The sequence below is a fragment of the Alexandromys fortis genome, unplaced genomic scaffold (genome assembly GCF_014885135.2).
Source record: "Alexandromys fortis isolate MF-2015 unplaced genomic scaffold, M_Fortis_MF-2015_v1.1 scaffold_350, whole genome shotgun sequence".
Classification (NCBI taxonomy): domain Eukaryota; kingdom Metazoa; phylum Chordata; class Mammalia; order Rodentia; family Cricetidae; genus Alexandromys; species Alexandromys fortis.
This window is the reverse complement of record NW_026068263.1, coordinates 490,682-516,550: the sequence shown is the minus strand read 5'-3', so window position 1 is coordinate 516,550 and position 25,869 is coordinate 490,682. Positions and strand designations below refer to the sequence as shown.

Below are 25,869 nucleotides of genomic sequence, written 5' to 3'. Positions count from 1 at the left end.
TCTCTGGGGGCGACTCCTTCTCGGTGTTTGGACACTAGAGTCCAACATTATAACCTTTGAGGTGAGAGAAGTGTTTTCTGTATTAACAGTTAAATCTTGCTTTGCTCATGTGTATACCCTATCCTAGTCTAACCATATCCACCACTCTAACCTATAAGTCTGACTTCTATAGTTCTTTCTGCTCTGTATTCATATTATCCCCTTTTCTCATCTTCTACTTATAGAAGTAGCACATAATACCTTTTATTCGATGCTTAACTCATTTGGCTTGACAAGCTGTCCTGCTGTTCCTTCTAATTTTTTGCCATCAACTGATGTGAAGTTATACTTTTCATGGTACAATAATATTCCACTGATTTGCAGTATGACTTTTCTGCATGCACCAATCTTATAAGGTATTATTAAACTGTATAGTTTTCAACTTCAGTAGGTCATATGTTTCCATAAACACATCAAGTTCTTCTAGATTTTCCAATATAATGGATTATAATTTTGAAACAATGTCTAATGTTCCTGTGGAATTTAATAGTCTATTATAATATCCCACTTCAACCTTAAATTGTATTAAAATGCTTCATTTTTTCTCCTCACCATGGTTACTTTTGCTAAGATCTTTCAATATGTCTTATATTTTGTTTTTGTTTCTTGTTCATTTGCATTTTTGCGATATTGATATTCAGACACAGGAACTTACACACATTACATAAGTATTCTGTAAATCTACAGTCTTAGTCAGATTTTTTTTTAAATGAAAACCAGTGCTTTCCCCTTGAATATTTTTTGTGTTCTTTTAAATTTAATTTCATTCATTTCAACTATGACTCTTACTATTTCTTTCTTTCTTTTGGAAGTTTCTCGTCTCACAATCATAAGACACACCATCTGTCTGTTTTCTTATTTCTCTCTCTCTCTCTCTCTCTCTCTCTCTCTCTCTNTTTCAGTGTAGGCAGTCACAGTTACAAATCATCCTCTTAGAACAAACTACCTTTTTTGTCTTCCACATATTCTTATTTCATTAAGTAAATCTGTACTTCGACATTTTCACAGGATACATAGGGGTGGAAGGGTGTGTGGAGGGAATAGGAGAAAGGGAAAAATTGGGAATTTGGATTGGTATTTTTTTAAAAAAATCTAGTAAAAAAATAACATTATTTGAGAGTTGGTACTTCATTTGTTTTGTTGTGTTTGACGACGACGGTATTTTACTCTATAAACATAGATAGATTACCAGTCTGGAACTCAGTATGTAGGTCACGCTGGCCTTGAACTCACATCAATCCTTCTGCCTTATGTTTACAAATAATGGGATTACAGGAATGAGGCACCACCACTCCCCTAGCTACAATTTCTTCCCAGATCTGCATAACTCCTTGGTTGCTGTTCCCATCTGGTGGGATTTAGTTTCTATATCACCAATGTTTCCAAGGTACCCTCCCTACTCCTCTACTCCTGTTTTACTCTCTACTTATCCTGTCTTCCAAGAAACAGAACTTCGGGAAGTCATTAAAATCACTGGTCTGTTATAGAGCTGTACCCCAGGGACAGGGATGAGAATGAAGTTCCACCCCTGTAACAGCATGAATGCATTCTTACATAAAGAAGAAAACTTTCACTAGAAAAATACAGACTTACAAATGCATTATGGTACCAAGCTTCAATCCAACAAGCCCAAAGGGACTAGTCAGGGGTTTTCCTGCAAATTACATTGGTATATTTTTGATGATGTTTGGGTGGTTATAGGTCTTCCTGTACAATAACATGGCAACCTAAGCTATGTGACCTATTAAAAAATGGTAACCTTGTGTTAGAGTTTTTAGAGGTACAATCTTCAGGGATGACTTACCCAGGAAGAGGAGGTCTCTGGAAGATGAGAGACAGTGGTCAGTGGTTTGTTTGGAAAGGTTGAATTGTCAGGGTGGGAAAGAAGATCTCAAAATGAATGAATTAATTCATGTGATAAAAGATAGAAGTTTTAAAGGTGTAATTTGGTAATAATTAGTGGCATTTTTTTTAAAAAGACATGTCTTATATCTCCCCGCAGAGACAGTGAAGACCATTGCTTTGTTGGTAATATGGGCTTTTACCAAATAGCTTAAATGAAGACTCCATTATTTGTTATTGGAAACTGTGGCTTCCCTGAGTTGTAATGACTGGCTTGCACACACACCTTTGACTCGTGAATGTGTCTAACCATGTCTGCCACTCTTGGACTCCAAGAAATATGGAGAGACCTTGACATGCATCAACTTATATCGCAGCCTTATGAACACTGTTTTAAACGTTTTAGCTGTGAGAAAAACTGAAGGTCATAAGGAACCTTCACTGGTCCAACATTAAAGCTTGCCACTCCCATAGGGCAGAAAGGAGATTCAAAGCAGGCTCTGACTTGGCTGCAGTCTACAGCTTATCGGTATTTCTGAAGAAAATCTCTAAATGATGTTTCTTGATTATATGGGTAAGGAAAGTGACTAGATGAGGCTTTGACAGAATCAAGTTGAGTAAGTATCAGACAAGTACAAAACAAACCCACAAAACCAAAGAAAGACAAAAGCACATCTCTCTACCCCTTCATTCTCAGCTCCACTTCATTTTCTAGGAATCTAGAGGAAAGAGGGGATTATTTGCTACCTCTGAGTTCTGAGTTGAACTTAAAGTTTGTATTCGTCTCTTAAAATGATCTCTGCTTCAGGTTAGACTGAAGACTTAGGACATAAAAGGTTGTGATTATCTTTATGTCCGATAGGTACCCACTGTTCCCTGTAAGAGTTCCCTTGTCCACCCCTGTGATGACTACTCTTGGTTGTCAACTTGTCTATGTCTGGAATGAACTATAGTCCTGAAATTGAGGGCACACTTGTGATTCAGACCTCAGAGCAAGAAGAGAACATGCCTTTTATCCAGATCTGGAGGCTGGAAGGCACACCTTTAATCTGGGCCACAACTTCTTGTTGTGAGAGATTTGTTTTGTTGCTCCAAGAAAGTCAATGGTGTTAAGCCTTGATTCAGACAGTGGAGTTCACATTCAGCTGAATGAACCGTAGGGCTTTCAGAGGAAGATTGGGAGACTTAGAGAGGAATAAGCAGGAGCTTGAAAGATTCAAGGGCCTTTTCTGAGAAGGTGGAGAGGAAGGCTGCTTATCCTTCCCCCCGTCATTGTGTTGATCTTCCAGGTTAATGCCCTAATATCTGACACAAAATTTTATTTATTAATAAAACAATAAAAGAAGCTGCTAGAAGGGCAATGGAAGAAGGAAATTGGTATGTTTGTTCTTCCCCTGCTTGTCCTCGCCTTGCTAGTACATCTATTTTTTCCACTGGCATTGGAGTCTACTTCTTTGTGATTCCAGCATATATATGACAACTAGACTCCTGTGACTGAGCAACTACTATAATCTTGAACTATTAATCAAAGTTAGCCATTGCTAGATTGCAGCCCATAAATCAACTCAATAAATTCCCATGTATGTATGTATGTATGTATATATATATATATATACATCTGTATATGTGTGTGTGTGTGTAAATTTCCAGTACTTGGATTTATTGGAATCTCATATATATATGTATATGCATATATGTATATATATACATATCTCATATGTATACACATTATATATATGAGAGAGATTCCTTCTATAAGTTCGGTGACTCTAGAGATCCTTGAATAATACAACCCCTTTGTTACTTAGCCAATAGCCCTATCATATTGCCAAGCAATCATGCTGGGATTTCTAGTTTTTTCTTTTTACCCTGTCTCCTGGTCAGTCTGCATATATGTTTCCTTTTTCCTTCCTTCCCCATTTTCCCTTCCTTCCTTCCTTCCTTCCTTCCTTCCTTCCTTCCTTCCTTCCTTTTCATATGGGGGGCATTTCTCCTTGTCTTTTCATACCCATTTCCAGCTATTCAAGTCCTCTTTATCAATCTCTCTTTCTTATGCTCATAGTCTACATGGCTTCCAGATGGATGCTTAAAAGCCAGGAACAATAATTGTCACTATATTCAACGTTTAACGTGTGCTTGCTGGGTGCTTGTCCTGGGTAAATAGTTTCCCCCTTTTGAGTTGCTTTTCTAACATCCCATTCTTTGCCCTGAAGTTTTTGGTGATTCGTTTTATCATCAGATAAAATGTGAGTTTTATATAGTGTCGTGGTCTGGCCTTCTCATTCCCCCAAGTTGTCTCGGGACCCTGCTGCTTGTCCACTTGAGAGCTGTTTGAGACACTCCCAGCTCCTCCTACCTTCTCCCACCCTTGTGTGTTCAGACACGCTGCCATTCTTCTATGTGTGAAAATACTATCTAAACTTTGTAAACCTTACCAACTAAATCATTGGTTTTGGTAAGTTTGTTTCCACTCAGCTCTTCCTTTCCCTTTCTCTAGAGATGTATACCATTGGGAAATGCTATTTACATTTGAAAACGTAACCTGCTTGCATGTGCCAGCAACGCCATTTTATTGTCACTAATTCTTGATGCCTCTAGCAGAATAGAGACTCCTTAGTCCACTACCCTATGTCAAAATGAGGGCCTCAGATTAACTTTCAAAATTCAAATCTCAGCTTTTACTTTTTACAGTCACCATTATTTAGCTTGCCAGCCTATGGTCTCCGTAGAGATGGTGGCTCAGAGCCCATGGGGGCATATTTTGCAGCTAGACTCTCCAGAGAGCAGAGCTCTGACTACTTGGCACATCCTATCTAGAACCAAATCTGGCAAATTGTCGGTACTCAACATTTTAATGAAAATTTTTATGCGTGCAAAGAGATAATTTTTTGGTTCCACTCAATGTTTAAAAAAGTAGCCTTTGGGAATGGTCTTGACCTTCCCTGGGGAGGAGTTACCATTTGTTGGGCTTTCCTGGCCCTCCTTGGGGAGGGGTCACTGCTTGGCAGGTTCTCTCAGAGGTGAAGTTTGGACTAAGGCAACTTCAAGGAGAGGGGTCTTGAAATGAAAACTTCTACCCAACATTCCAAAGATAGATGCCAGGGGGTTGGGATGAGGCCCCTGACTATAACATTCCAGACTCTTATATAAAGGGGTGTTATGGAGCTAGAGTGATGCTTTCAACCATACAGTGAGTATTAGTCATTTCTCTTATACAGATCTATAATGAAAATGAACAAACAGTCTAAAAGAAATACAAAACACACAGTTTGAAAAGAAAAAGAATACAAGCAAATGTAATGTTGGAAGCAAGTACAGTGCTCAATGAGATTTATAAAACTTAAATAAATTTTTAAAAAGCCTGGATTCAGAAGTGAATAAAAACTACAGGGAGTGACAACCTCAGGGTGAGGCCCCACCTGCTATGTTTCCAGCTCGTGAAAAGGAACTAAAGAAAGCTTAGACGGCAAAGGAAAGAAGCAACAACACAAAACTAATGCAAATGTCATTGAAAGAGGGGCCTGAGGTACTGGCCAGGAAGCAAAAGAACTTGTTTTGTGGCTCTGGTTTTAGAGTTAAATACAAGAAAAGAGATACGGAATCTCTCCCCACGACTAAGGAAAGCAGCATGGGCCAGGCATGTATCAGGGATGTCCCAGCATCGAGGCCCAGAGAGCTTTTTGAATGAAGCTGTGAAGATAAACTCTGGATTGACTTGGAGACCCTGAGGTGTTGGGATACTAGAGTCAGGGATGCCTGCCAAGAAAAGCTGATAAAAGGGATGCGACCAGCCCAAGAGAAGGAAATGTGCTGCGGTCAACAAAAACAAAAGGAGTTAGAGCTCTGAGGAGAGCTTGACATCTAACACGGCAGTGCAAAACTGAAAGATAGCCCTGCTGCGTTCTAGTTTGTTTTAGCCCAGTATTCCTCACTATGTTCCCTAGCCTCTCTTTTGGAATAGTGATGTGTATTCTGTGCCATTATATGTTGGAAGTATGTGATCTACTTTTTAGTTTTGATTGTATATAGTGTTACAGTTAAGAGATTGCCTTGAGTTTCAGAAAAGACTTTGGACTTTTAAACAGTGACAATAAGATAACCCTCTGAAACTCTAAGCAAGTCTCCAATTAAATGTTTTTTTCTATAAAATTTTTTAGTCATGGTGTCTCTTCACAAAAATGAAGTTAAAATAATTATTTCATTTTTGGTATAACAATAAATATATTCTGGTTCTTAAAGAATTATAAATCCTTTATTACTTTCATTTCCTTGTTTTTCATAATTTTTCATTTATTTTCTTAATTTTTTTATCATATTACTATGTGTGTGCATGTGTGTGCTTGTGTGTGTACATCATATGTTTGAAGGTGCTTGTGGAAGTAAGAAGAGAGATCAGAATCTCTTAAGTATGTATACTTTGAGTAAATGCCCAAGAATGATATAACTGGATCTTGAGACAGATAATATATATATTAGCTTCATGAAGAACTCCACACTGATTTCCATAGTGGCTGTATCAGTTTGCATTCTCATTAGAAATTATTAAGTATTCATCCATGCTAATAGGTACTGTTAGGAATAGTTCTTTTGATGAGCTTCTCCATTGACACAAATAATTCCAATCAGACTAAATCAGACTGAATCAAAGATGCTCATGGTTAGTGGAGTACTCCTGGGTGGTATCGGGAAAGCACGGCAAGGGGGAGAGAGAGAGAAGGGGAGACCATGTGAAACCCGGAAACCATATGTTCATTCTCTTTCTGGCAGTCTAAACAGCCTGTGGGGGTGGTCCTGACCCTCCCTGGGAAAGGGTCACCACTTTGCAGGCTTTCCCAGAGGTGGAGTCCAAGGCAAATCCTAGGGGAGGGAACTTGAAATGGAGCTTTATGCTCCATTCCAAAGTAAGTGCCAGGGGCTGGGATGAGGCCCCAAAATATAATATTCCAGACTCTTTGTATAAAGGGGTGTTATGGAGCTGGGGTGATACTTTCGAGTAAACATTCCAGGCTTTTTGGGTAAGGGAGTGCCTGTGAGCTGAGGTGAAGGCCCTAAACCAAACATTTTAGACTCCTTGGCTCAAGTCTGGATGACATGGGGGAGGGGAGAGCAGGGAGTTGGCGGGTTCATGCTCAGTGAGAGGTGTGGCTGGAGCGGTATCTAGTTTACTGTCATCCTGGAGTTCTCAGACAGCTGTTTCTTGAGGGAGGTGAGAAGGCAGGTGGCTAGGAGAAAAAATACTGTTATTATTGGCCTTACAGATAAGGCTAGTCATAGGAAATCATTAACTGCAAGAAAGAATGGGACAGAGAAGTGCCCTAGTTGTACATGTGAGACCCAGGTTATAGGTGTGACACAATAGCAAATGAAACCAGATTTTAATTAGTAAGTGTCATTGATACAGGAGTGTTGGTACCAATAGTGAAGTCCCAGAAGCTGGTGCAGCTGTTGGTGTTGTTTGGAGAGTGCTTTGTAAGTTAATCTTGGCTCAGACAGCTGGAGCGATCTGTAAAATATGATTGAAAATTGGTGGGGTTAAAACAGGCTCAGGAGACTCTTAGTTTTTATCAGACCAGAGTTTTTGATACAGTAGCAGAACTTTTTCCAGGAACCTGTAGGTATCTGTAAGGCAGCTGGAACAGATTTACATCTTGGTGTCATAGCTAAATGCTATTGCTTTAGGTTAAAAGGTATAAGCATATTAGAAGATAATTAAAGGCAATTAGAAACTCTGAACCTCTGAATATACTCCTGAAACCTGTTAGTCCTTCCTGAACTATGAGGAGTAAGAAGCCTGTTAAAGAAACACACCTACCTGTATTTTAGCAGAAAACTTAAAACAAATGAAGTAATGAGCTACCAGTACCTTAAGTCATCAAATGCCATTAGACAGATCAAAGGGGGATAAATGAAAAAAAAATAAGACAGCTTTTTTAGCTACACAGGCAATCCCAAGTCTCTCCTTAGTCCTTGGAGAACACTAGCCTAGAGACAGTGCTTGCTGTTAGCTGCTGAGTACAAGAGGCCTGAAGATTTTACTTTGGGATGAAGGTTTACTGTACCTGTTTTGGCAGGATGAGATGATTGATTCCCTTGGTGGCATCCAGGAAGCTGAAGAGATAGAAGGCAACTTTTTGCTGTGTGGGTGGCTTTGCCAAACCCAAAGGCAAGTCTGGAGGTGGAAGGTCTTTTTGAGGAGCTATAGGATGCTGTGGGAGCTGGCATGTCTCTGAGATAGAAGCTCTTTTGTTAAATGCCATACTCTCAGATCTCTGAAGGCCCTTGAGAATTGGGTAGTTGTCCTTTTTATGTTTAAACTTGGCATATAAGCTAAATATAGACGTGCATTTTATCCTTTATCATTTAGTTATACCTTACCAATGCTAGTAAATGTAAGAAGACTAAAAGGGATATTTATTAAGTCAAAGAATACTAGCACACGTAGGTACTTGTATCCAAGATGGTGGTGGGGTTTAAATGGGGGTTACCCGCATGTTTGTATTTTTTTCAGAGCTGTTTTAAACTGGAGTTATAAATTTTACTGATCTTAAAACAAGCACACAGAAATATAAATCAAGCATACTATGAAAACGCACCCACATACTCACATGGACATACTGGAGCCACATTATTCTAAGAGACCGATAAATTAAAAAATTTTAGAAACCTGTGCCAGTTGATCAACTTAAAAATTCCAGCATAGGCATAGGTAGATGGCAGAAGCCAAGGAAGCACACTGGATTAGCAGACACTGCAAGAAGGGAAAAGAAGAAAAGGACTGAAGAGCTATACAGTATTAGAGTGGAAGGACAGAAGAAGCAGGTCTTTTTTAGAGAATCCCAGAGTGAGACAAACAGCCAACAACTAAAGTAGCAAGGAGGGGGAGGGAGAGGGGAGCAGGAGCACACATATAGAAAGCATGGCTTTTGGAACCTTGTTTGTTTTTACATTAGATGTTCGATAGCCCGAATTTAAAAGGATTTTTGTAAAAGGCAGCTGAAGGGCATTTGAGGATTTGGCTTTGAATTACAAGAACCCATTTAGAAGCCCATGCCAACTGGGACTCAAGCCTGTCACAATGTGTCCACTGGACAAAGCTCTTGAGTCAAAAATGGGGGGGGGGTTCATGAGAAATGAGTGGTAGAGGTAGCTAACCATCCAAGTCCCATCTCAGTGAGGCCTGGGTTGCCACTTGAATCAGGCTTTTGGCATGGCTGCGACTTAAATGTAAAGCATAAAAATCGACAAGATAAGGAAGTGCAAATGTTCCCCCCACCTCGGAGGACTCTACCTGCATGTATTCCAAAAGGAAAACTCACCAAGATGAACCTGATCTTAGCCTGGTGGAGAGCACATGCGAGGAGGGCATCTTCCAACACAGTGACTCTGGGCCTGTGAGAAAAACAAACTCTTCCCCCGCAGGGGGAATCTCCGTATATTAGGAATATTCCTTAAAATGAGCCTCTCCACTGATGCAAATAATTCCAATCAGACCAAATCAAACCAAATAAAAGATGTCCATGTTCAATAAAGTCCTCCTGGGTGACCGGGAACGCATGGAGCGGGGAGAGACAGAGAGAGAGAGAAGGGGAGACCACGCAAAACCTGGAAACCACGTGTTCATTCTCTGGGGGGCAGCCTAAGTAGCCCATGGGAGTGGTCCTGATCCTCCCTGGGAAGGGGTCACTGCTTGGTGGACTTTTCTTTAGGTGGAGTCCTGGCCAAGGCAACTCCTAGAGAATGGGGCTTGAAATGGAACTTCCTGCTCCATTCCAAATATGGGTGCCAGGGGTTGGGATGAGGCCCTGAATATAATATTTGGCAATGTGGGAGAGGGAGAGCTGGGAGTTGGTGGGCTCACACAGTACTATTGTTTTCCTGGTCTTGGCCATTCTCACTAGAGAAAAGAGCAGTCTTAATATACATTTTCAGGAAAGAAAGAATATTAATTACTTCCTTAAGTGTTACTCAGCCATTTGTCTTTCATCATATGAGAACACTCTGCTTAGTTATCTACCTCACTTTTACTTGTTTCCCCTTGGTGTTTCTGCAGTTCTTTATATGTTGGATATACTAGCCCTCTATCAGAAAATAATTTTAAGGTATTTTCCTATTCAATAGGCTGACACTTTGCCAGAAAATGGTGTCTTTTGATGTACAGAAGTTTTCAACTTCATGAGGTCCATTTATTAATTGTTATTCTTAATGCTTGGCCTATCAATGTCATATCCTGTGGAGGCCAAAAAAATGCAGGCCCATCCTTGTCTAATAGTCAGAGAGTTTGGAGATTGACAAGCATAGCTGTACATCCAACTCAGGATGTGATTGCTTGGTTCTTTTGAAATTACGATAGCTCCATGCCATTCTCACAGGTGGTCAGGATATTCAAATGACTTAGCTCCTTTGTAACTATGAGGTTACCTGGGGAGGGGCACTCTTCAGAATACTTGACCTAGAGCATCTTTCTGCCTAGACTACAGAATGCTAATGATTTGATGTCTCAGAGAGTAAAGCAATTGACTATGCGAGTTATCTTTGTATCATGTTAATAAAGTCTTTTGTTACCTTCTCCCCCATTTATGTTGGGTATAAAAGCTGTGGAAAAGTAAATGTGGGGGATTTCAGTCACTGGAATGTCCTCCAAATACATTCTATGTTTTCTGTCCTGTTATTTTTTATGAATCTTCATTTTTGTTACTTATATTTCTAAAATTTACATGCCCCTACTCTGGTAAGAGGTGTTTTTTTTTTTTCAAGGCAGGTTCTCCACAATGTCCAGAAAGTCCTTTCTATGCAATTAAGTTCAAATACATTCTCTACTTTTTCTTCTATCAGATTCAGGGTATTTGGTTTTATATTGTAGTCTTTGATCAATATGGAAGTTAGTTTTGTGCAGGGTGATTAATAGTAATTCACTTACATTCTTTTACATGAAGTTATCTTCTTTGATCACCCCCGTTTGTTAAAGATGTTTTCTTTTTTTCAGTGTGTGTTTTTGGTATCTTTCTCATTATGTCTTTTTGACAATGCATTATTCCAGATCAAATGAATCTGAAAAGTACAATAGGTGGTTTTATTGAGAGCAACTTCTGGGAAGGATCTAGAGATTAGGGCCACAGGAGTTCCTCCACCCACAACCAAAGTAGGGATATTTTATATATTGTAGACAAAGAGTGATAGTGTCTCCACCATAAGCAGGACTTGTGCCCAAGTATGGTCAAATTGAGCATTTAGGCAGGAACTTGGGCAGCTGGCAATTCCAGGGGAGGAAGCTGCAAAAGCAACCAAGAATGCAGAACTAGGGTTTTTAGTGCCTTTCATTTGTTTCGAAACTCTTGAGTGACCTGGATTCAGAGGAAGAGACAACAACGAGATTATCCAGACCCTATAGGGGTGTGCCAAAAGTTTCAACTACTTAGGTAGGTGTCACTTTTATGGGATTTCAATTTGATTTTGTAGAACAGTGTGTCTGTATTCATGTCAACAACAAAGTTATATCAAGATGAAAACAATCTTACTAGTCACATAACTCCTGCTGAAATAGAAATCTATCAACTAAAAAATCCCAGAGACAGATGGGTGTGTTTGAGAAATCTGCCAGACTTTCCAAAAAGAACTAATGTAAATACTTCTCTAATAGTACAAATCAGAAACTAAATGAACATTTACTAATTTTTCTTACAAAACCATTATTATCCCGATAACAAAAATACAAATAGAACCCACAGAAATTATAGATCTATATCCCTTATGAACATTGATAAAAAAGTTCTCAATAAAATACTTAAAAACAAAATCTAAGACTACCAAAAATATTATACACCATGATCCTATTGGCTTCATATCAGAGATAAAAGAATAGTTAAACATAGGTAAATTGATAAATGTAATCTCCCACATAAATATATTGAAAGACAATAACCACACAATCATCTCATAGTTTCAGAAATAGCCTTTAAAAAAACCCAACATCCCTTTATGATTAGTGGCCTGGGGAGACCAGAGATACAAGGCAACATAATAAAGGCAAATTACAGCAAACCCACATCAAAGTCTTTAAAGAAAGAAATTGAAGAAGATATCAACAGATTTAAATATTTGCCATGTGTATAGATCAATAGGATTAACATGGCAAAAAGGACCAAAACAATCTACAGATTCATTGTAGTCCCTGTCAAAACTTCAACACAATTATTTATAGACCTTGAAAGGACAACACTCAGCTTCATGTGGAAAAGCAAAAGGTAAGGGAACCTAAAACAATATTGGACTATAAAAGACTTGCAGAGGGAATTACTCTCCACCCCTGATTTCAAGTTGTGTACAAACTGAGTGGTGATGGCACATGACTTTATCCCAGAACTAGGGAAGCAGAAACAGGTGAATCTCTGTGTAGTATAGGAGGTCCTTTTGTATTTGTGTTGATTTTATGATATAGGTATAAATAGTTTACATTGGTATTAATCTTGACTTATTGATGCAAGTTTAAGGTCAATTTTGTTATATGTATATGTTTTTATGATCTTGATTAAGGTATTGTGATTGTGTAGTTCATTTAAAGATGTAATGTATAATTAGGAAATATAGGTTGTTAATGGATAATAATCTATATTAGTAAAGTTTGTAGTCATGTTAGTTAGATTTTCTAGATGTGCATAGATATATTTCAGATAGGCATTCTTCATATCTTTCAAAGTCTACAGAATACGGCATTTTAAATGTTTTAATAATTTAGGGCTTTTCATGACAATGAGACACGTCTGCTCCTGGTGGCACCAATCTACTTCTAGAGAAAGATGGGCATCAAAGAAGCTCCTTAAGGAGTTGGTTAGCCATTTGGGCAAGAAACTGCTCTTGCCTGGACTGTTGCATAAACTGAACACAAAGAACCTTCAAAGAGAGTACTGCTGAACTTGCCTAAAGGTGAGATGATTCTTCAGGGTTCCTGCTTCATGAAAGAGTCTGCGAGACTTTCTGCAGGATACAAAGAAAAGTAACTAAACTGTCTTTAAATTTTCCTGCTACATGAAAATGTCTGCTGGATACTATGGGCCTGTAGGCTGAATATGGATGCCTCAATAGTATAGAATAACTTTGGGTGACTATCCAGACAGCAAGATGTCTCTGTCATTTCTAGAGTTTTGGAAGGTGCTTACTTCTTCTTTACTTAGGTAATATTATATCCTCTGGAGTCTTTGATGAAGTTAAATACTAGATAGATAGTTATAGTTTCTTTAGTTATGGTAAAAGATAAAGTAGATATAAATATTATAACTGTAACTCTTGCTTAATAACTGGTTTGTAATATGTAATTTTACTATGTTAAAATAAAGCCTTTCTTTTTTTGAACAGAAAAGGGGAAATGGTGTAAGAGGTCCTTCTGTATTTGTGTTGATTTCATTGGTTGAATAAAGAAGATGCCTTAGCCTTTTGATAGGTCAGCCCTTAGGTGGGCCGAGTAGACAGAACAGAATGCTGGGAAGAAGTAGGCAGTGTCGCAGACGCCATGCTTCTCCTGCCCAAGACAATCACTGGTTAGACTAATGCAGATAAGCACTACTATTTAATTTTTATTAAATCTGGTTAATACATATTTAATAACAAAGGATTAATCAAGATGGAAGAGTTAGTCAATAAGAGGCTAGAGCTAATGGGCCAGGCAGTGTTTAAATAAATACAGTTCTACTAGAACTTTCAAGAAGAGCTAATACCTATACTCATCAAAGTGTTCCACATAATAGAAACAGAAGGCTCTCTGCCAAACTCTTTTTAGGAAGCTACAGTTACCCTGATACCAAAACCACAAAAAGACTCAACCAAGAAAGAGAATTACAGACCAATTTCACTCATGAACATGGAAGCAACAATTCTCAATAAAATTCTGGCAAACCGAATCCAAGAACACACCAAAAAAAAAATTATCCATTACGATCAAGTAGGCTTCATTCCAGAGATGCAGGGCTGGTTCAACATAGAAAAATCTATCAATATAATTCACCATATAAATAATCTGAAAGAAAAAAAAAACCATATGAACTTTACGTTAAGGAAGAAAAAGCATTTGACAAAATTCAACATCCCTTCATAATAAAGTGTAACATGAGCAGAGAGGCTGCTTGTTGAGGTTTCTGTCCTGTCCGGTACCCCACAGTCAGCAAACCCCAAAGAAAATCACACAGAGATCTCCATAAATTATAAAACTGATTGGCCCATTAGCTCAGGCTACATATTAGCTCTTGTAGCTTATATTAACCATTAGTCTTATCTATCCTAGCCACATGGTTTGGTACCTTTCTCAGCAGGGCAGCTCACATCTTGCTTCTTCAGAGTCTGGGCAGAAGTGGAAGGAATCAACTTACTCCTTCCCAGAATCTTATTGCTTTCATTGCATCATTTCTACTTTCTGTCTGGTTTTCCCACCTATACTTCCTGCCTGGCCAATCAGTGTTTATTTAAAACATGATTGACAGAATGCACACCAATAAAAGTCTTTCAGAGATTAGGGATACAATGATCATATCTAAATATAATTAAAGAAATATACAACAAGCTGACAGCTAACATCAAATTAAATGGAGAGAAACTCAAAGCTATTCCACTAAAATCAGGAATAAGACAAGGTTTTCCACCATTTCCATATCTCTTCAACATAGTTCTTGAAGTTTTAACAATAGCAATAAGACAACTTAAGAATATCAAGTAAATTCAAATCAGAAAGGAAGAAGTTAAACTTTCATTATTTGCAGATGATATGATACTGTATATAAGTGACCCCAAAAACTCTACCAGAGAACTCCTATAGCTGATAAATACCTTCAGTGAAGTGGCAGGATACAAGATCAACTCAAAACAATCAGTAGCCCTCCTATACACAAAGGATAAAGAAGCTGAGAGGGAAATCAGAAAAACATCCCCTTTCACAATAGACACAAATCACATAAAATATTTTGGGGAAACACTAACAAAGGACATGAAAGACCTATTTGACAAGAACTTTATGACTGAAGAAAGAAATTCAAGAATAAGCCAGAAAATGGAAAGATTTCCCATGCTCTTGGATAGGAAGGTTCAACATAGTAAAAATGGCAATCTTACCAAAGGCAATCTATAGATTCAATGCAGTCTCCATCAAAATCACAACACAATTCCTCACACACCTTGAAAGAATGATACTCAACTTCATATGGAAAAACAAAAAACCCAGGATAGTCAAAACAATCCTGTACAATAAAGGAACTTCCGGAGGCATTACCATCCCTGAAATCAAGCTCTATTACAGAGCTCCAGTAATGAAAACAGCTTGGTATTGACATAAAAACAGAGATGTTGACCAATGGAATTGAACTGAAAACCAGGATATTAATTCACACACCTTTGAACACGTGATTTTTGACAAAGAAGCAAAAAAGATATGTTGAAATAAGGAGCGGCGGCGGGGCTGCGTCCCCAACACCCCGGCCGCTTGGCTAGCTTATGCCCGAAATAACAACACACAAACTGTATTCATTTAAAGAACTGCTTGGCCCATGAACTCTAACTAATTCTTGCACCTGGACTAGCCCATTTCTATCTAGCCTCTTCTAGGCTAATTCTCACATATTAATTTAGCCCATTTCTAATCATCTGTGTAAGCACGCCAAGGTGCGCTTACCGGGAAGATTCTAGCCTAAGTCCATCGTGGGTTGGAGTTGCCTGGGAGAGCTGAGCATGGCGTCTCTGCTCCAGCAGAGCTGTCGGGTCTCTCCGGGAGCAGAGCAGAGTCTGACCTCACTTCCTCTTCCGCCCAGAATTCTATTCTGTTTACTCCTCCCATCTATGTTCCAAGCTGAGGCCAAGCAGTTGGTTTATTATAACTTAACCAATGAAATCAACAGATTGATATATGACACTCCCACATCACTTCCCCTTTTTCTGTTTAAAAAAAAAAAAAAAAAAAAGAAGGCTTTAACTTAACATCCAAAGCTCTAGAAATGACAGAGACATCTCGCTGCCTGGACAGTCACCCAAAGTTCCTCTGTACCGTTGGGGCATCCATCTTCGGCCTACAGGCCCATAGTTTCCAGCAGACATTTCCACAAAGCAGGAAATTTCAAAGGCAGTCACTATCTGCTTGTCCTGAAGAATGTCTTGCAGACTCTTTCATGAAGCAGGAACCCCGAAAGATCATCTCACCTTTAGGCAAGTTCAGCAGTCCTCTCTCTGCGGGTTCTCTGTGTCCAGTTTATGCAATAGTCCAGGCAAGAGCAGTTTCTTGCCAAATGGCTATCAAACTCCATAAGGATCCTCTTCGATGCCCATCTTCCTCTTGAAGTAGATTGGTGATGCCAGGAGCAGAGTGTCTCATTGTCATGAGAAGTCCTAAGTTATTAAAACATTTAAAATGCCATATTCTATAATCTTTGAAAAATATGAAGAATGCCTATCTAAAATATATGTATGCACATCTAGAAAATCTTAACTAACATGACTACAAACTTAACTATTATTAATGATTATTCATTAACAACTTATATTTCCTAATTATACATTACATTTTAAAATGAACTACACAACACAATACCTTAATCAAGATCAAAAATGCATATAACAAAATTGACCTTAAAATCCATACCAATGCAAATTATTCATATCTATATCATATCCCCCTTTAAATGTAAAAGAACATTTGTAAACAATATTTGGGAACATGGGCGTAGTTTTTTCTCTCCAAACTGCTTCCTGCTGAATGGGGGCGCTGTTAATTAGGTCTTTTGTGGTATAACCTGTGTGCTAGTTTCATCTCAGTTGGAAGTTGAGCGAAGCAATTTTTTGAAGGTATTCACAGCAACCGTTCAGGAGGGCGTGGTCCATCATACCATATCGGAATAGAAGAAATGAACAGGGTCTCATCCTCTGTGAAAACAAAATAAGAAACTCCTTTTGAAAGCATCACGTCCTTAGATCCAAATATCAAAGCCAAGGCATTAAAATCTCTACGTTGGATTAGTTCAGCAGCATTTATAAACAAATATCTTTTAGCATCTGTTGCTCCTTCCTCAGCATTCAAACAATTCAAAGAGAGCATAATAGCATACAGTATCAAGATTCTCTGTGTATTTTCCATCTTTGTGAGCTTTATTTTAACCTCTATTAAGTTTATTTTTACTTTCATTTTATATTCTCTGTATCTCTGTCCTGGAATAACTCTGTAGACCAGGCTGTCCTTGAACTCTCAGAGATCTGCCTGTCTCTGCCTCCCAGGCATTGGGATTAAAGGTGTTTGCTACCACACCTTGAACTCACAGAGATCTGTTTGTCTCTGCCTTCTAGGCACTGGGATTAAAGGCGTGTACTACCACACACAACTTCTCTTTTTCTTACTTTTTTTTAAGAACTTTTAACTTTTAGCTTGCATATATTTTTAACACACTGTAAATCATTTAAACATTTTCTTTATCTTTGAATCTCTTTACTGTATCTCTCTCTGTTTTTCTGACCACAGGAGCCTTTAAATTACTGAGCAATATGAGTAGGATTAAAGCCGTGGCTTTGCCAGCTAGATCCAGTCCATTCCTTAGCTTTCCAGCCTCATGGCGGAGATACAGGCTGTAGCCGCGTTTATAGGCACAATTCTATGGCGTTTCAAGGTCCCTGCCAGCAAGCGAGCTACAACAGACAACAGTCAAGTCCTCTCTCTGTAGCTGGACCTCCTGCCTCAGTCAGAGTTTGCCCTGGCAGGACGGCCCAGAAAGCCGGCATTTTTAAACAGCACAACTTTTTTCCTGCTACGGCTGAAAACCAAAAAGCATGCGTTCAGCTTTTCACCAACACCGTTTAAGTGTTTCCTGGCAGGAACTCTTAATGAGCTGCAGGGTTTTGCAGCTGAAGCTGAGTCAGGAAGCCTCTCTTAGATGAGAGCGCTTGCTTGCCTCTAGCAAGCAGAGTAGACCCAAGAAATTTGTTGCTACCAAGAAAACATGCTTCATTCCATTCTTTCCCCAGCTTTCTCAGGCTTTTTGTGGATTCAGTTAGCCACACGTCTGGGCGCCATCTGTTGAAATAGGAGCGGCGGCGGGGCTGCGTCCCCAACACCCCAGCCGCTTGGCTAGCTCACGCCCGAAATAACAACACACAAACTGTATTCATTTAAAGAACTGCTTGGCCCATGAACTCTAACTAATTCTTGCACCTGGACTAGCCCATTTCTATCTAGCCTCTTCTAGGCTAATTCTCACATATTAATTTAGCCCATTTCTAATCATCTGTGTAAGCACGCCAAGGTGCGCTTACCGGGAAGATTCTAGCCTAAGTCCATCGTGGGTTGGAGTTGCCTGGGAGAGCTGAGCATGGCGTCTCTCCTCCAGCAGAGCTGTCGGGTCTCTCTGGGAGCAGAGCAGAGTCTGACCTCACTTCCTCTTCCGCCCAGAATTCTATTCTGTTTACTCCTCCCATCTATGTTCCAAGCTGAGGCCAAGCAGTTGGTTTATTATAACTTAACCAATGAAATCAACAGATTGATATATGACACTCCCACATCAAAGATACAATGAAAAAAGAAGGCATCTTCAACAAATGGTGCTGACACAACTGGATGTCAACCTGTAGAAGAATGAGAATAGATCCATATCTATCACCATGCACAGAAGTCAAGTACAAATGGAATAAAGACCTCAATATAAATCTGACCACACTGAACCTGATAGAGGAGAAAGTGGGAAGTAATCTTCAATAAATGGGCATAGGAGACTACTTCTTAAATATAACCCCAGTAGCACAGATAATAAGAGCATCAATAAATAAATGGGATCTCCTGAATCTGAGAATCTTCTGTAAAGCAAAGGACACAATCAATAAGACAAAATGGCAGCCTATTGAATGGGAAAAAATGTTTACCAACCCCACATCAGACAAAGGTCTAATCTCCAAAATATATAAAGAACTCAAGAAATTAGACATTAAAATTCTAAATAATGCAATTAAAATGTAGTGTACTGAACTAAACAGAAAATTTTCATCAGAAGAATTTCAAATGTCCAAAAGATATTTAAGGAAATGTTCTTCATCCTTAGCTATCAGGGAAATGCAATTCAAAACAACCTTGAGATACCATCTTACACTTGTCAGAATGGTAAGATCAAAAACAGTAATGATAGCTTATGCTGGAGAGGTTGTGGAGCAAGGAGAACAATGATCCATTGCTGTGGGAATGCAAAGTTGTGCAACCACTTTGGAAATCAGTGTGGTGGTTCCTCAGAAAACTGGGAATCAACCTACCTCAGGATCCAACAATCCCACTCTTAAGAATATATCCAAAAGATGTTCAATCATACCATAAAAGCATTTGTTCAACTATGTTTATAGCAGCATTATTTGTAATAGCCAAGACCTGGAAACAACACAGATGCCCCTCAACTGAAGAATGGATAAAGAAAGTGTAGCACAACTACACATTAGAGTATTAATCAGCAGTAAAAAATAATGACATCTTGAATTTTGCATGCAAATGGACAGAATTAGAAAGCATCATCCTGAGAGGTAACACAGACTCCAAAAAACTATTTCGATATGTACTCACTCAAAAGTGGATACTAGTCATAAACAAAGGTCAAGGAGCCTATAACACAGGATCCTAGAGAAACTAAGTAATAAGGTTAACTTAAAGAAAAACATATATAGACCAACCTGGATATTGGAATCAGACAAAAATTTGGGATCAGGAGGCCAGGTGGTAGGGGGGAAAGGGGTTGCAGGAGAACTTGAAGGAATGGGATGGTCAAGATGGAGGAAGGACAGACATGAGAGCAAGGAAAGAGATATCTTGATTGAGGGAGCCATTATGGAGTTAGCAAGAAACCTGTTTCTAGAACAATGGCCAAGAACCTACAGGATGACCCCAGCTGAGACCCTAAGCAATAGAAGAGAGGGTAACTGAACTCACCTTACCCTGTAATCAGACTGATGATTATCTTAAATATCACCACAGAACCTTTGTCCAACAACAGATGGGGAACAGAGAGCAATGACCCACATTGGAGCACTGGACTGAATTCCCAAGATCCAGTTGAAGAGTGGAGGGAATGAGAGTATGAGCAAGGAATTCAAAACCATGAAGGGGTCATCCACTGAGCCAGTTTGCTTGAGGTAATGGTAGCTCACCATCTCCAACTGGACTGGGAGTCAATGAACATGGGAACCACCATGTCTTCCAGAAAGGGGTGACAGCTGGGGCATACTGAGGGGCCACTGATAGTGACACTGGAATGTGTCTCTACTTGCATATGCTGGCTTCGTGGGATCCTATTCTCTTTCGATGTAAATCTTGGTCAACCTAGATGTAGTAGGGATGGCCTTAGACTTTCCATGGAGCAGGGTGCATGGCACTCCCTTAGGGTTGGAGAGGTGGGGAAAGGGTCTGTGGAGGGACGGGAAGTGGCCTGGGAGAAGGAGTACAATTCAGAGTAGGAATTTGAATTGATATTTTTTAAGGAATAAAAAAAAAAACAGACCCTGGAGAGGATCAGAGGTACCCACCCCTTTCTGAAGCTATAGCTAAAGTGGGAGAGAAATATATTTTCAGTAAGATACTAATTGTAATGTACAAATGCTCTTGTAAACAATCTAATGAAACTTAACAAGTTTAAAAATGACATAAAAGAAGGAAGTTTGTTGGGAAGAAGAAAGAAATTAATAGGAGTAGATAAAGAGGGTTATGGGGGAGGAATACAATTGGAATACATTTTGTACATCCACAAAAATTTAATAATGAAACACACTTTACCTATTATTAACATATAATAAAGCCATTAAAATAAAATTTGAAATATTATAGGTAACTTTATCAAAAAAGAAGAGAAAACTAAATGAAAGACAATATTTAAAATCATTTATTAGTTAAGAATTCAATATAAAAATATTTAAAAATCACAGAACCCAACTGTGAGAAAATAAATAATCTACTTAAAATCAACAAAGTTTCTGATCAGAAAATTCTCTAAAGAAGATAACCAAAGAGAAGATATATAGAACATATTGTTCGGCATCACTAATCAAGTAATTATAAAAGTGCAATAGAATATCAGTATACGCCTTAAAATTATCAAACATATAGTATAAGACAAATAGTTATCAAATATAGAAATATTGAATGTTGTTGGCAACACAAATTAATAAAATAATTATATAAAACAGCATATATGTTTTTCTCAAAAATGAGAAAACTGTAAGATTTGGTAGTCTCATTTAAATGACACTAACGAATATCAAATGAATATGTCAAAATTTCTGTATAATCTCATTATCTTGACAGAATTATTTTAACTCTTTGTGGATTTATATGTTTATTATAAGATGCATAGATAAATGTGACATAGTTAAGACAACAATATACAGGTACATGAATAAAATAATACATTTGATACAAAACGAAGAACCACTATGTGATCAGGTCTTGTGAAATAAGAAACAGATAATATAATCAATATGATATCCTCCATTTTATATGTGGATCTTAAGTAGTAGACCTCACGCAGAGTAAAGTGACTCATGGTATATGGGAAGTGTGTTAGTTAAAAAGGGACAGGTTTCAGTTTAACAATAGTAACTCTTCTATAGCACATGTATATTTATCAATAAACAACCCTTTAAAAACAGAAAAACTTGTATTAAGGTTACATAAGGAATAGCTTCATGACAAGGAAATGTACAATCTGTATAATTAGAAAAACTTCTAGCAAAAGGTGAGTTGGCCATTGGATAACAGTGTAGGGAGTAGAGTACTGTAGTGACACAATCAGTCTTCTGTGAATGTGCAAATTTCTGACGAGGACACTAGAAAACTATACAACATTTTTTAAAGAAGAGAATTACAGTAATGAAATTCGTACAAAGCAACTTTATGGAGATTTCCTGTTTAAACCCCAATCATCATTGCATAAGAGGGCACAGTAAATATAAGATTCACTGTACAGCTTAAATTACAGACTGTCACAACCTCAGATTATTCTCTGATCACACTAGCTCTACAGAGTTAGATAGATTTCCAGTACTAGGCATAGTTTCCTTCTTGTTGGCCAGGTCTTAGGTCCAAAGAGTGAAGTCTATTATAAACAAGGATGCATAATTTTTATACTCTTACGGTCATCATGACATGCTGGTCATCAATGTGGTTAACAGAATCATAACTGGATAGGTTGCTTGCCAGCTATGTTGGTTGCTTGAATAACACATTTCACTACCATGATATTGGAGAAGAATCTACAAGTACTAATTTACTAAACCAGCAAAATTCCTACCAGCAATCTCTAGACATTTGTCCTTATACTGACAAATAAGTGAACTCTTTACCCCTAATCAAGGAAACTTCTCTCTGAAACCAACAGACACTTCTACAGAAAGCCACAATCAATACAATTGCAGATGTGGAGTCCAGTCTCAATGTAGGTAGCTATAAAAATTGTGGAAGAAGGAAAGGAAAGATTATGAGAGTCAAAGTATCAGGAACAATGAGAATGCGTATTCTTGAAATAGCAGACTCTATACCCATAGATCTCACAAGCATGAGCCCAAATATGAGCTGAACAAATATGAAACCATAAATATGCTCAACTACACAAAGATTTCTGTAACTATAGACAACTAATAAAATCTGGACAGAGAAGAGGTGGTTTCCCCAGAAAAGAGAACACTAGTGTCAAAGCCATTACCCCTGAATACATATACATACATACATACATGTAACATAGAAGTAACATTATTTAGGCTGAAATCATTATAATAAGGAACAGATATGTATATACATATATGTATATACCTGAAGTAATAATATTAGTTAATAAAGAGACCATGAATTTGAAGGATAAAGGGAGGTATATGCGAGATTTTGGAGGGAAGAAAATAAAATAAAAAATTTTATTAAGCTATAATAACAAAAATGAAAAATTAAAAATGAAAAAACAATACAACAATGTTTTCAGAATGAAATCACCTATGTTGAATGATAGTAAAATAACTCATATGAGAATAGTATTGATGTGAGCATTTTCATATTTCCTTTAGGAAAAACAAGAATCCTGTCAAATTAAGGTAAAAAAAATAACTATCCAAATAGGACGAACTCATATGAACTCATGAGTCATAATTTACAACATTTTACATAAAAATGCCAAAAGCACAATTACAATCTTCAATCAGCATGCAAAGAAATTAAAGTAATTTCTGTTAAAAATGCAAAAATGAAAAGTTAAAAATAATTTCTAAATAGTGTAAATTAGGCATGTGGTGTATGATAGAAAAAGAGCACCCAGGATGGGTATGTTCATAAAATTTGTCTTAGAGTTCTCAGTATGGATGGACACGAGACAACTCTGTTGACAAGTTCTCCAAGAGCATCCTTCACATCCTTGTTTCTCAGGCAATATATGAACGGGTTCAGCATGGGACTGATCACAGTATACATCAATGAGGCAATCATTCTTCTCTGATAAGGATGAGAAACAGAGGAGCTGAAGTAAACTCCAAGTCCTGACCCATAGAACAAGGAGACCACACAGAGGTGAGACCCACAGGTGGAAAAGGCTTTGTACTTACTCACAGTAGAGGACATCCTTAACAAGGATGAGATAATCTGTGAATAAGACATAAAGATTCCTATCATAGGAATCACAGCTAGTATGGAAGTCAGCACATACATAAAGACATTATTGATGTGGGCATCAGAGTTAGCTACCTTGATAACTTGTGCCAGTTCACAGAAGAAATGTGGGATTTCAGTTCCTCTGGAAAATTTCAATTCATTCAGCAATAGGATATGAGTCAGGGAGACCCAGAACATGATGATCCAAAATATCAGGACCAGAAGTGTACATACCCAAGGACTCATGATAACAGTGTAGTGGAGGGGATGACAGATAGCTACAAAGCGATCATAGGCCATTAAAGTAAGTAAAAAATTATCCATTCCAACCAAAGTAGCTAAAAAATATACCTGTGTAAGGCATTCTCTGTAGGAGATATCTTTTCTCTGTGAATGCATGTTCACCAGCATCTTTGGTATTGTAGTTGAGATTAAACAGATGTCAATAAAAGACAGGTTGCAGAGGAAGAAGTACATGGGAGTGTGGAGGTGGGAGCTAGAACTGACAGCCAGGATGATGAGCAGGTTCCCAAGCACTGTGACCAGGTACATGGACAGGAACAGTCCAAAGAGAATGGGCTGCAGTTCAGGATTATCTGAGAGGCCCACAATGAGAAATTCTGGTATCAGTGTGTCGTTCTCTGTTTCCATTTAACTTTTGTTTCTGTTAGAGATAAGGAGAGTTTTCAACTAATATCCACTGTAAAGTCACATAATAACCTGGGGAAGCATATCTTTCATAATGACAACAACTCTCATTTACTTAACCAAGTGATTTTTTTCAAGTGATTTTTTGTAACCATTTGTAAATATGTGTAATCATTCTTTTATTATTTCATCAAATATCTCTCTTCTTTAACTTCTAAAACTGCTATTAGTGAAATTTTCTATATAGGTTTATATAAACTCTACAAACACTTGATTATTTTGTTATTTTTTCTTTATAACTGCAATAATTTATTCCTCCTAATAGAATGAAATTTACCTATATAATCTTTATGACCCTGTGACTCTGAGCCCATAATTGTTTTCTATCTCATGATGGTTGCTATTATGATTTATTATGCTTTTTTGTTTAAAAATGCCTTGTGAGTATTATATTTTGAAAATGTCAGTTGTCGTTATTATATTATTACTACTAATATAAATCTGCTATATTATGATAATCATTTTGGGTGCATAACAAAATTTCAAAAGTAAATATTGAACAATAATTTAGAAGTTAAAATTTTTGACATATTTCTTTAACATAATTTTGGTTCATCCATTGACATCTATGTAGTCTCGAGAAAAGTATGTGACTTCTTAAATTTCTCATGCATAACTATCATTGAGAACACCCAAAAGGTATTCTCTGGAGAGGCAGGAATTGATGATGTGTTTACGATATAAATACAACAGGGGTGTTTCCTCTTTGAAAATAATGCACTACTTTGAATTAGTGAGGTTTCCTACAGCTCCTTCTTTTGAACACTTGCTTCCAAGTCAATGTCTCTGGAAAAATTAAAGAGCAGTGGTCTCTAGAGATGAGAATCGGAAACAAAAAAGCACACTATCACTATAATAAGCAGGGGGAGTACATTCTCATATGCTCTTACTTGTCCATAAAGAGGAATAGGAATATGTTATTGTAAAATCAGGAGCACTAATGGTCAAAATTTATAATTGGTTGATCTGATTACAGATATTGAAAGATAATATAAGCCAAATCATCAAAGAAAAGTAAAAGATAGTTTTTTGTACTTATATAAGTTACTAAATTTTCCATGAAAGAAAGTGTTAGCATTATGAATGCCTAGGAATGTTATTTGACTTTGGAAAAAATACCTGAAAAGTAATAAAATACTTTATCCTGTGATAGTGAAAGAGTGGATTATAATATCTTCCCTGAAATAGGAACATTTGAGAAAGACCAAAAGGCAAAAAAGAAATGGAGAGAAGTATTCAAGCTCAAGAGACTAGTATGCAATTTCTCTATGAGGTGGCAGTCTGGCATTTGGCTTGTGAAATGTGAAGCAGAGGATGAGGACCTCAAGGACAAGGTATGAGGTTCACATATTGTCTTCTGTGTTTTCTTTGTCACTCTAACATTGACTGATTCACATTCTTTGTTAGTCTGAAATCCTAATGGTTCTGTTCCATAATTTGTATTTTGAAGGAATTACATTTTGATTATTAAACTTTAGGAGCTTGTGGGAGCCCACAGTGACTCACTCCAGCCTGAATGGAGGTCAGAGGGTTCATGCTTGTTCTTTCTTCTCAAGGCCAAATAACAGGGTGTTTGACCAAAGGAGTGGTTGCTATATATTTTGAGTATTAAGGAGGTGGTTATGCTTGCTTGCTCTTAGAACCATGGTAAGGAAACATTTTGCCACCCCCTT

At 37.8% G+C, this 25,869-nt stretch overlaps 1 protein-coding gene and 1 long non-coding RNA gene across 2 annotated transcripts; both read right to left on the bottom strand.

Moving 5' to 3' along the window:
* Positions 1–15,380: 15,380 nt before the first annotated feature.
* Positions 15,381–18,389, bottom strand: LOC126494462 (uncharacterized). The gene is made up of 2 exons (XR_007590009.1): positions 18,148–18,389; positions 15,381–16,236 (listed from the first exon to the last, which is right to left on the bottom strand). It is a non-coding gene; the product is annotated as an uncharacterized lncRNA (long non-coding RNA).
* A 4,781-nt stretch (positions 18,390–23,170) lies between these two features.
* Positions 23,171–24,139, bottom strand: LOC126494471 (olfactory receptor 867-like). The gene has a single exon (XM_050131837.1). The coding sequence runs from the start codon at positions 24,137–24,139 to the stop codon at positions 23,171–23,173; it is 969 nt and encodes a 322-aa protein (XP_049987794.1).
* Between the last annotated feature and the right edge of the window lie 1,730 nt (positions 24,140–25,869).